The sequence below is a fragment of the Mesoplodon bidens genome (genome assembly GCF_964165515.1).
Source record: "Mesoplodon bidens genome assembly, contig: HAP1_SCAFFOLD_159, whole genome shotgun sequence".
NCBI classification, from domain to species: domain Eukaryota; kingdom Metazoa; phylum Chordata; class Mammalia; order Artiodactyla; family Ziphiidae; genus Mesoplodon; species Mesoplodon bidens.
The window spans coordinates 791,128-803,885 of NW_027672558.1; the positions used below are offsets into that span (position 1 = coordinate 791,128).

General features: G+C 39.5%; 1 protein-coding gene across 1 annotated transcript in view; it reads right to left on the bottom strand.

Annotated features, from left to right (window-relative positions):
- The window catches only part of BRCC3 (BRCA1/BRCA2-containing complex subunit 3), an 86,305-nt gene that overhangs the window by 10,852 nt on the left and 62,695 nt on the right, over positions 1 to 12,758 (bottom strand). The window contains exons 9-10 of the mRNA XM_081259287.1: positions 3,144 to 3,275; positions 2,603 to 2,646 (exon numbers count right to left, since the gene is read on the bottom strand). Of these exons, the coding sequence (XP_081115413.1) occupies positions 2,603 to 2,646; positions 3,144 to 3,275 (176 nt within the window). The remainder of the gene's footprint in view (positions 1 to 2,602; positions 2,647 to 3,143; positions 3,276 to 12,758) is intronic.

The window sequence follows — 12,758 nt, forward strand, 5'->3', positions numbered from 1 at the left end:
AGTTATTCTGTTATTGATTCCATCTAGAGTATTTTTAATTTCATTTATTGTGTTTCTAATCGTTGCTTGATTCGTCTTTAGTTCTTCTAGGTCATTGTTAACTGTTTCTTGCATTTTGTCTATTCTATTTCCAAGATTTTGGATCATCTTTACTATCATTATTCTGAATTCTTTTTCAGGTAGACTGCCTATTTCCTCTTCATTTGTTAGGTCTGGTGGGTTTTTATCTTGCTCCTTCTCCTGCTGTGTGTTTTTCTGTCTTCTCGTTTTGCTTATCTTACTGTGTTTGGGGTCTCCTTTTTGCAGGCTGCAGGTTCGTAGTTCCCGTTGGTTTTGGTGTCTGTCCCCAGTGGCTAAGGTTGGTTCAGTGGGTTGTGTAGGCTTCCTGGTGGAGGGGACTAGTGCCTGTGTTCTGGTGCATAAGGCTGGATATTGTCTTTCTGGTGGGAAGGTCCTTGTCTGGTGGTGTGTTTTGGGGTGTCTGTGGACTTTTTATGATTTTAGGCAGCCTCTCTGCTAATGGGTGGTGTTGTGTTCCTGTCTTGCTAGTTGTTTGGCATAGGGTGTCCAGCACTGTAGCTTGCTGGTCGTTGAGTGAAGCTGGGTGCTGGTGTTGAGATGGAGATCTCTGGAAGATTTTCGCCGTTTGATATTATGTGGAGCTGGGAGGTCTCTTGTGGACCAGTGTCCTGAAGTTGGCTCTCCCAACTCAGAGGCACAGCACTGACTCCTGGCTCCTCAATTTGGGATGATTCGTTGTCTATTCATGTATTCCACAGATGCAGGGTACATCAAGTTGATTATGGAGCTTTAATCCGCTGCTTCTGAGGCTGCTGGGAGAGATTTCCCTTTCTCTTCTTTGTTCTCACAGCTCCCGGGTCTCAGCTTTGGATTTGGCTCCACCTCTGTGTGTAGGTCGCTGGAGGGCGTCTGTTCTTCACTCAGGACAGGGTCAAAGGAGCAACCGCTTCGGGGACTCTGGTTCACTCAGGCAGGGGGGTAGGAGGGGCACGGAGTGCAGGGCGAGCCTGCGGCAGCAGAGGCCAGCGAGACGTTGCACCAGCCCGTGGTGCGCCGTGCGCTCTCCCAGGGAAGCCGTCCCTGGATCCCGGGACCCCGGCAGTGATGGGCCGCACAGGCTCCCTGGAAGGGGAGCGTGGGCGGTGACCTGTGCTCGCACACAGGCCTCTTGGCAGCGGCAGCAGCCTCCCCAGCGTCCCACGCCCGTCTCTGGGGTCCGCGCTTTCAGCCGTGGCTTGCGCCCGTCTCTGGAGGTCCTTTAAGTAGCGCTCTTAATCCCCTCTCCTTGCGCACCAGGAAACAAAGAGGGAAGAAAAAGTCTCTTGCCTCTTCGGCAGGTCCAGACATTTTCCCGGACTCCCTCCTGGCTAGCTGTGGCGCATTAGCCACTTCAGGCTGTGTTCACGCCGCCAGCCCCAGTCCTCTCCCTGAGCTCTGACCGAAGCCCGAGCCTTAGCTCCCAGCCCCGACCACCCCGGCAGGCGAGCAGACAAGCCTCTCGGTCTGGTGAGTGCCGGTCGGCACTGATCCTCTGTGCGGGAACCTCTCCACTTTGCCCTACCCAGGTACATGGGGAGTTTCTTGCCTTTTGGGAGGTCTGAGGTCTTCTGTCAGCATTCAGTAGGTGTTCTGTAGGAGTTCCACGTGTAGCTGTATTTCTGGTGTATCAATGGGGTGGAAGGTGGGCTCCGCATCTTACTCTTCCGCCATCTACCCCGGAAGTCCATCCTTTTTAAAATTGATTTGAAGTAACATCTTTCTTAGATATAAATTCTTAAATACGTATACATGGGCTCTATTCAGTTCTACTGATGTAGCTGTCCATGTTTGAATTATCAATATATTTCTTAATTGCTGTGGCTTTATTATTAACTCTTTGCCATGTTTTACCTCCAGATAAAAGTGATGAGACAGATAAACCAAGCCATCTCTGTCTTTTTCTCTCAAAGTACTTGCCTATAATACTTTGAAGCCTCCTTTTCTTCCCTCCTAGTGACTTTGCCAGAATGGCCTGGGAGTCAGGGTTAGTCAGAAGGTGTGGGTGGGTAGGTGTGTATGTTGGGAAAAGTGATTTAGTGTGTATATCATATTGAGCAGAAATCCTTGGCCTTGTATAGGAATTCCTTATATATTTATTTACATGAAAAGATCTCCCTCATGCTCTCCCTTTTATGTCTGTCTGTCTGTCTATTCATCTCTTTCAACTCCCACCACAATAGGCTGGTACTGATATGCTGGAAACCGGCTCACAAGAGCCAACTGTTGAAATTTCAGGAAGTTTGCAAACTGGTTACGGCCATGTTAGTTGTTTGAAATCAGCCACAGTAGGCGTGTTACACTATGGAAACTTGCAAACACAACAAATCGAGGCCCTCCCTGTCTCCCTGAGAACTGGTGTTAAACGTGTCCAGTCATGTATAGTATTCAGTGGTCCACAGGATTCAATAGAAAAGTTGGGAGCAGGATTAGTTGGGAAAGAAAACTCAAGGGTAATTCGTACTCATCACTTCAGTCACTTCAAGTAAATTTGCTTCTGTCATGTGAGTATTTCACTGCCTGTACTTGAGAAAAAAAATCTTACCTGAGCCATTATGGATCTTGGTTACTGAGTCCAGATGTGTAAGGCTAAAGGGATAAAATAGTTTAGGTTAGTAGCAAAGCAGCAGTTCATCTAATCCGTTTGGCAGTGGTCTGCTACAGACCTCTGCCAACCAGATTAGATAAATATGTATCATTGAACTTCCCATTATTGTTCCATTTTTCATGATTTGGGGGATGTAATTTTATTCAGAACGTTGAGATAATTCAAAGAAATAATTTTGAAATTACTATCTTTTGCTGAAGCCTTCCTATAGTACACAGTACTTGGCAACAGGGCTACTAAGATGTTATCTTTAACAACTAAAAAATGTGTCTTTGCCCCAGAAGAATCCAAAGTGCACCAGGAGAGAAACAAGTGTTAAAGACATTGTTATCATACAGGGTGAGACATGTGATGACTTTCTCACAGAGAGCTGAAAGGAAAGGGGGCTCACAGCTTGAGCTGCTAAAGATGAAAGGACAGGAGAGGAGAACAGGGACCAGGCCCGAGAATCGGGAAGAGGAGCAGCGAGGGTCTCTACCTGTGGATCCTCCTATATGCATCCTGCTCCTCTTGGCACAGGATCTTGGGCAGCTCAACTGCTGACTCAAGGCACACTTTCCCAATGGTCACATGAGGTACAATATGAATTGGAATTTCAATTCTCTCATACCTGTAAGACAGTCAGTTCAGGTCAGTTTTTGTTATTCTGTTTCCAGCTTTACTGAGGTATAATTGACAAATAGGAATTATACGTATATACTTAAGGTGTACAAATTGATATTACGATATATATACACATTCAGAAATGATCACCACACTCAAGCTAATTAACATATCCATTACCTCACATAATTACCTTTTTTGTGGCAATTTAACATTTAAGATCTACCTTCGGCTTAACAAATTTCAAGTACAAAATCACCATGTTATACATCAAATCGCCAGAACTCATTTATCCTAGAACTTTGTACCCTTAGACCAGGGGTCCCCAACCCCTGGGCGGCTGACCAGTACCGGTCTGTGGAGGAGGAGGTGAGTGGTGGACGAGCGAAGGAAGCTTCATCTGCCGCTCCCTGTCGCTCCCCAATGCTCACATTCCCGCCTGAACCATCCCCCCTCCACCCACACCTGTGGAAAAATTGTCTTCCATGAAACCGGTCCCTGGTGCCAAAAAGCTTGGGGACCACTGCCTTAGACCAATACTTCCTCCTTCTCCCCTCTACCCCCCGTGCCACAGCACCACCATTCTACTCTCTGGGTCTATTAGTTTGACTCTTAGATTCCACATATAAGTGAGAGCATGCATTGCATTATTTGTCTTTCTCGGACTTATTTCACTCAGCATAATGTCCAGGTTGATCCATGTTTTTGCAAATGGTATGTATATATACATACATATACACATACCACATTTTCTTTATCCATTCATCCACGGACAGACATTTAGGTTGTCTTCATTCCTTGTGAATAATGCTGTGATGAACATGGGAGCACAGATATCATTTTGAGATACTGATTTCACTTCCTTTGGATATATACCAAGAAGTTGGTAAGTTTTTAATGCTGACTTGTCATAATCAGAAGTTTTCTATAGTTTTAATAGAAATTTTGGGACACAGTAAGCTTCAAAGATTAAATATTCCTGTTACTTATTTAGTAACTCAACTCCAAAGGGGACAGAGTTCAAACTGAGATCATGTGGGGAGCAAATTGGAAGTACATACATTTGCAGAGCCAATATTCTCATAGAAAATCTGAGGCCACTTTGTAAACTTAACAGAAGCCTTGGCGGTGCAAGGTCCTTATGCTCATTCCCCAGACAAGGGAAATAGCTAATTAATACTGTTTTCAGTCAAAAAGTTGCCAGTGAGGTTGAACACATTAATCACAAAGCCTGGGGAAGAGGAAATGTAGACTCTTCAGTGACTCCATTATGTGGAAGGGATTACTCATATAAATACTCACTTGTTCTAACTCAGTGTTCACCAGTGGCCCTCACTTCCCATTTTCTCCCCTGGAGGGAAATAGGTAAGTAATTTACAAATACTTCCATTTTCATGCTAGAGTGAGGTCAACCAATCTACCTCTAAATACTTCTCACCCCAAATCCACCTAACAGTGGGTTCAGTGGAGCAACCAGGTTGAGGGTCCCTGGCACTGTGTGACCTCATTGGCACATGGTGGTATATCAGCATAAGATCTAGCTCCCTCCTCTCTCTTTCCCACCCAGCAGAATGCGTCTGGCCCCCTCACCACTTCTATTCAAAATAATATTAGAAGTCCTAGCCAAAGAAATTAGGCAAGTAAAACAAAGGTACCTAAATTGGAAAGGATGAAGTAAAATGATCTGTTTGCAGATGACTTAATCTTATAGATAGAAAACCCTAAATACTCCTCCAACCCCCCCAAAACCGATTAGAACTAATAAATTCACCAAGGTTCCAGGTGTCATCAGGGCCCCACATCTGAAAGCTCTAGAGGGGAAATCCTGCCTTGCCACTTGCAGATTCTCGTGGCTTGCGGAGATTCTTTGCTTGTGACAGCATAACTCCTATTTCTGTCTCCATCTGTGCATTTGCGAGGTGATCAGGTAATGAGGTTGGAGCCCTCATGAATGGGATCTTTATAAAAGTGTCTTTATAAAAGAGGGTATATTTCTGTAATCTCTCTTCTGTTCTATTGAACTCTGATCCTTTCACCAGTACCACCTGTCTTGATCATTATAGCTTAATAGCAACTCAGTATCTGGTAATGTGATTCCTCCCAATTTATTCTTATTTCCCCAGATCTTTTTGGCTATTAAGGTTCTTTTGCCCTTTCATAAAATTTTAGAATCTAGTCCCTCAAAAAATTCTGCTGGGAATTTGATTGCTATTAAATCTATAGATTTGGGGAGAGTTGACATATTTGCTACTCTGACCTAATCCATGAACATGACATGTCTCTCCATTTACTTACTTATTTTTTTATTTCTTATTTATTTTATTTTACTTTTTTGGGTGCACTGGCCCTTCATTGCTGCACGTGGCCTTTCTCTAGTTGCGACGAGCAGGGGCTATGCTTTGCTGCCATGTGCAGGCTTCTCATTGCAGTGGCTTCTCTTGTTGCGGAGCACGGGCTCTAGGCATGTGGGCTTCAGTACTTGTGGCTCACGGGCTCTAGAGTGCAGGTTCAGTAGTTGTGGTACACGGGCTTAGTTGCTCTGTGGCATGAGGGATCTTCCTGGACCAGGGCTCGAACCCGTGTACCCTGCATTGGCAGGTGGATTCTTAACCACTGTGTCACCAGGGAAGCCCCTCTCCATTTATTTAGATCTTTGATTTTATTCATGAGTTCTGAACTATTCAACATACAAATCCTGTATATGTTCCTTCTATTTGCACACAACATGACTGTCTATATGAGGTTAGCAAGGTCATAAAGTACAAGATTAACACAGACACACGAATCAGTTCTGTTTCTATATTCCAGCAATGAACATTTGAAAATGAAAGCTTTTTAAAAATGCCACTCAAAATAGCTCCCCCCAAAATGAAGTACATTTAAGTTGTTTCCACATCTTGGCTATTGTGAATAATGCTGTAATAAACATGGGTGTGCAAATCTCTTTGAGATCCTGTTTTCAATTCTGTTGGATATACATAAAGATTGCTGGATCATATGGTAATTTTAGTTTTAATTTTCTGAGGAACCTCTGTATTGTTTTCCATACAGATTACACCATTTTACATTCCCAGGGCACAAGGGTTCCAACTTCTTCACATGCTCACCAAACATTTGTTCTTTTCTGTGTTTTTGATAATGGCCATCCTAGTGGGTGTGAATTGATCTCTCACTGTGGTTTTGATTTGCATTTTTTTAATGATTAGTGATGTTGAGCATCTTCTCATGTTTGTTGGCCATTTGTGTATCTTCTTTGGAGAAATGTCTGCTGAAGTCCTTTGCCCATTTTTAAATTGGGTTATTCTGTTGTTGAGTTGTAGGAATTCTCTTTATATTCTGGGTATTAACCCCTTATCCGATATATAATTTGCAAATATTTTCTCCCATAATGTAGGCTGTCTTTTCACTCTGTTAATTATTTCCTTTGATGATCAAAAAGTTTTTAAGTTTAATGTAGTGCATTTGTCTATTTTTGCTTGTGTTGCCTGTGCTTTTGGTGTAATATCCGAGAAGTCATTGCCAAATTCAATCTTATGAGCTTTTCCATTTTCTTCTGGGACTTTTATAGTTTTAGGTCTTACATTTAGGTTTTTATTCCACTTTGAGTTAGTTTTTGTATATTGTGTAAGGTAAGGGCCCAACTTTATTCTTTTGCATGTGACTATCCAGTTTTCCCAGCATCATTTATTGAAGAGAATGTCCTTTCCCCATCAAGTGCTTTGGAACCTTGGTCAAAGATCATTTGACTACATATGTGAGAGTTTAATTTGGGACTCACTATTCTGCTCCACTGGTTTTTATGTCCGTTTTTATGCTAGTACCACACTGTTTTGATTACTGTGGCTTTTTAGTAAGTTTTGAAATGAGGAAGTGTGAGACTTCCAATTTTGTTCTTCTTTTTCAAAATTGTTTTGGCTATTCAGGGTCCCTTGAGATTCCATATGAATTTTAGGATAGATTTTTCTATTTCTGTAGATAAAACACAACACTGTTGGGATTTTGATATGGACTGCATTAATTCTGTAAATCGCTTTGAGTAGTATTGACATCTTAACAATATTAAGTTATTCAATCCATGTACATGGGATGTCTATTTGTGTCTTTTTTTTTTTTTTGCGGTACGTGGGCCTCTTACTGTCGTGGCCTCTCCCGTTATGGAGCACAGGCTCTGGACGCACAGGCTCACGGGCCCAGCCGCTCCGCGGCATGTGGGATCTTCCTGGACGAGGGCACGAACCCATGTCCCCTGCATCGGCAGGCGGGCTCTCAACCGTTGCGCCACCAGGGAAGCCCTATTTATGTCTTCTTTTATTTCTTTCAGCAGCAGTTTGCAGTTTTCAGTGTACATGTCTTTCACTTTTTGGTTAGGTTTATTCCTAAGTATCTTATTCATATTGATGCTATTGTAAATGGATTGTCCTCTTAGTCTCCTTTTTGGATTGTTCATTGTTAGTGTGTACAAACACAACTGATTTTTTGGCACTGATTATGTATCCTGCAACTTTGCTGAATTCATTCGTTCTAAGAGTTTTTTTAGTGGAGTCTTTGGGGCTTTCTATGTATAAGATTATGTCATCTGTAAACAGAGATAATTTTACTTCCTCCTTTCCAATTTGGATGCTTTTTATTTCTTTTTCTTGCCTAATTGCTTCCAGTTCCATGTTGAATGCCCATTTTTAAATTGAGTTGCTTGTCTTTTTATTGTTTAGCATAAGAGTTCTTTACATATTCTGGATGCTATGCCATAATCAATTGGGAGAAGCCACTATGGGGGCTTCTGGAAGGATAGTAAGTTTCATTTCTTGATATGTCTTGCAGTTTCATAGACACATTTCACTTTGTGAAAATTCATGGAGGTGGTGATCTGTGTTGAGGTTGTGTGGGTATGTTTATGAAAGTTGATTGAGCTGGACACATAATTAGTGTGCTCTTCTGTATGTGTGTTATACTTCAACTGAAAAGCTAAAATCAACAAACCAAACTAAGGTTATGAAGAAGTTCTAGAGTTTGCTAAAACTCACAGGTCAGAATACTAGTTTTGAAGTCTATAGCTGAAGGAATATTCAACAATTATTTATTGAGCACCAGGGATACAGTGACAAAAGGGAAGCATATTTTTCAAGAATCTTACAATGTTAATAGAGAGACAAAATATTAAAAAATACTGTTACAAGTATTATGACAAAGGAAATATAGGATTCTATTTAGTTCTCAGAAGGAGTACTAACTGGGTTGGTATTGGAGGTTGAGGGGTTTCAGAGAAGAATTCCTAAAGTTGAGCTTAGTCTTCAAAAACGAGTGTTAGTCAGGCAATGGCTGAAGAAACAGGCCAACTATGAAGGGCTTCAGGTTTGTTTTCTGTTTCTTTTCTGAGGATGTTATGGAGCAGGACCAGTTCGGAAAAGCTACAGCATAGACACCAGATAGAAGGGAATGAAGACAGGAACACAATGGGTGGGTGAAATGGAAACAAAAATTAAACGACTTTTTTAAAAATAATGAAAATGAAAAGACTGCTACTATCCTAGCATCTATGAAATATAAAGCAGAGATCAGCAGAAATTCATAGCCTTAAGCACTTATATCAATAAAAATGAAAGACAAAAAATATATTAAATAAATTCCAAACTCCAAATGCTAAGATAAAGCACAAGAAAATAACCAAAATAAAACATAAGGAAGGAAATAATGAAAGATAAAATAAAAATTAATGAGGGTGGGAGTAGGAAAAAGCAATCAAATTAATAAACAAAAATGATTGTTTGGGGGGAAATTAACAAAATACACACACTACTAGCTAACATAATCAAGGCAGAAAAGGGACAAAGCACAAATATACAAAATACGAAATGACTAGGGGGAGATAACTGTGGAAATAGAAGAGATTTAAAATATCATAAGAGACTCTCTGGCAGGTCTCTATGCAAATAAATTTGAAAACGAGACAAAATGGATAATTTCTTAAGAAAATACAGTTTACCAAAATTGACCTCATTAGGAAAAAAAGCATAAATAGATCAATTACCATAAAAGAAACAGAGGAATACATCAAGGAACTATCCCCCATCCCCCAAATAAAAGGCCCTATTGCTTTCATGGAGGAATTGTCAAAGAATACATTGTCCCCAATGTTACATACATTGTACCAGAGCCTAGAAAATGAAAGAAAACTTCAAACAACTCTTATGAATCAACTATAATATGGAAACCTAAACCTGATAAAAACAATACAAAAAAATTCCAAAAAGTTATCACTTATGACTGTTGATGCAAAAGTACTAAATAAAATATTAGCAAAAATAGCCCAATATCATATTAAGAAAACCTAGTAGGATGTTTTTCCAGGAAGGCAAGCTTGGTTCAATAGTAGGAAATCTATTAATATAATACATTATATTAATAGATCTAAAGAAAAAATTATGTTCATAGGTCCTGAAAAATTAACAAAATTCAACAGTCATTCCTGATTAAACACAGAAGAAAAGAGGTAATTATGGATTTATGGATATTTTCTTAATAGGAAAAAGTATGTATACCTTAGTCCTGAATACAATCTTACTTGATAGTGAAATACCACAGGAATTTCACAAGGATCACAAACAAAGTTAAGACTGCCTACTATTTTCCACTGGTATTTAAATATAAAGGAGATACTAGGCAATGCACTTACACATAAGAAATCAATTAGAGGCACAGGAACTGGAGAAGTAAAACTATTTCTAATTATGGATAAGACATAATATTTATCTGGAAAGTGCTAGAGAATCAAAGGTAAAATAATGCAAGGAATAAAATCATTGTGGAAGGTAAAAACATTAATACAGATATAATAGCCTTCAAATATACAAACAATAAAAAGAGTCACAATGGAAAAAACAAACCCATTCAAAATGCAAACAAAGAATCCCATGTGCAGCAAAGTTTGAGAACCACTGTGTTAGAACACACAACTTCCTTCCCTGTCAGGCCTTCCAACATGCTATTTCCTCTGCCTGGGGTTTCCCATTTTTACTTGACTAATTTCTACTCACCCCTCAGAAGCCAGCTTAAGAATGCTTTCTTCAGCAAAGACTTCCCTGATTACCTTACAGCACTTATCACAGCTGCAACAAATTAACTGTGTAATTAACTTTTAAATTTATTTTTCCCCTATTCTTTTTTCCAGCTTTTTTGAGATATAAGTGACATATAAACTGTGTAAGTTTAAGGTGTACAACGTGTTGATTTGATACTTACATATAGCAAAATGATTGCTACCACAGTAATAGCTAAGCCTCCATCAGGTCACATAATTGCCACTTCTTTTTTTGTGGTGAGAACATTAAAGATCTCTCTTTTGTAAGTCCTGACACTCAGGCCTTTACCCTATTATAAAAATCACTATCTCTGGAGGATAGAGAGACAAAATATTAACACAGAATAATTTCACTGCCCTAAAAATTCTCTAAGCTCTGCCTATTCATCCCTCCCTCCTGTCAAACCCCTGGGAACCACTGATCCTTTTACTGTCTTTCCTTTTACAGCATGTCATTTTGTTGGAATCATACACTAGATAGCCTTTTCAGATTGGCTAGGTATAGTTTTTAAACTGCTTAAGTGATTCCAATATTCAGCCAAGTTTGAGAATGAATGGTCTAACTCACGTTTCTTCCTCCACATCTTCCAATCTACTCAGGTCAAACCTTCCCTAACTTTTGGTGACAAAATATTCCCTAGAGTTGCAGAAGTAAAACTTATTACCCATTCTTTGGAAAGAAAAAATAAGGTCAGGTACATGAGTTTTCTAACAGTAAAAGAAAGCTTCTGATTAGCAAAGTGCTTTCTGGCTACATGTGAAACATCAAAGAGATTTGTAGTTCCATTACTCCCTAAGTCACAGACTTTCAAGGGGGAGAAGGTGAGAACTCTGCTAGCTCTAACAAGCTAGTTTGTTTACTTTCCTGTGACACTCATTTATATGGCTTATCCTTTCAAAATTGTGAGATAGGTTTTAGAGAAATTATGTCATAAAAAGATGGCTATTGTAAACATTCAGTTGATTCAAACATTGTATTAGTTATATAAATGATTTGATAATGAGCTTGCTCTGCTTTCTGCAAGATAATTTTTATTCAAATTTATAAAATTCTCTCATTGTGAATATGATGTTAAAGGACCAATCACATTACTCTCTTCCCATTTGTACAAAATGTTAAGAAATGAAGTGATTTTGAGTTTAAAAAAAGGAAGGTAAAATAGGAATAAACCTAAACAAAACATGCACAAAATCTATATGAGAAAAACTTATCACTTTCTTGAAAGACACAAAAGTAGACTACAGCAAATGGAAAGACATCCAGTGTTCTTAAAAGGGATGATGCAAACATCGTAAAGATTAAATATAAATTAATTTATAAATTTAACACAATAACAATACCAAAAAGTTTTTGCTGGAGCTAGCCAAGTTGACAGTAAAGTTCACATGGAAAACTAAACATGTAAGAATAGGGAAACATAGAGAAAGAAAACCTAACGAGGACTGGCTGTAGCAGACAGTAAAACATACAATAATTATGTGCCAGTACACGAATAGACAGCCAGACAGAATAGAAAGTCTAGAAATTGATCTAAACAAATAGGGAATTATTGAATGTGATAAAAGGAAGCATCTAAAATAACTGGGGTAAAGAATAGCTTTTTAGTAAGCAGTTTTGGGACAGGTGGATAGCCATTTAGAAAGACATAAAATCAGATCCACATCTCATGATACACAAAATAAACTCTAAACTATATAGTTCTGACTCTTGACTTTTAGAACCATGTTGATATTTCACATACCCCAAAGGGAAAAAAAAGTATGGGTTTAAAAAATTCTAAAATGGAAAATAACCAGGAAAAAGCCCTCTCTTTCAAAAGAATAATAATAACCACAGGGAAGCGGTGGAGGGCAAAAAGACAAAACTCAAGTAACTTTTGAACACATTTGAGTATGTACTCTCAGGAAGAAGACAAAAAGAACTTCAAACAAATTTCGATCTTCAGTTAGTAGGTTAGTACTCAGTTCAGGCTGCTACAACAAAAATACCAGAGACTGGGTGGCTTCAACAACAGGATCTTATTTCTTATAGTCCTGGAGGCTAGGAAGTGCAAGATCAAAGTGCCAGCTTATTTGGTTCCTGGTAAAAGCACTCTTTCTGGTTTGCAGATACCTTCTTGCTGTGTCCACACATGGTGGAGAGAGTGATCATCTCTCGTGTGTCTTCTTAAAAGGGCAGTAATCCCATTCATGAGGGCTCCACCCTCATGACCTAATTATCTTCCAAATGCTCCACCTCCAAATACCATCACATTAGGGATTAGGGCTTCTACAACATATGAGTTTTGGGGTAGGTGGGGGCCACAGACATTGAGTCCACAGCAGTTTGTATAGGTTAGCAATTCTGAAACTACTTTCCGTATATTCTAGGATTGAGCAATAAGTTAACATATTATGGATAGCAGGAACAAAGTT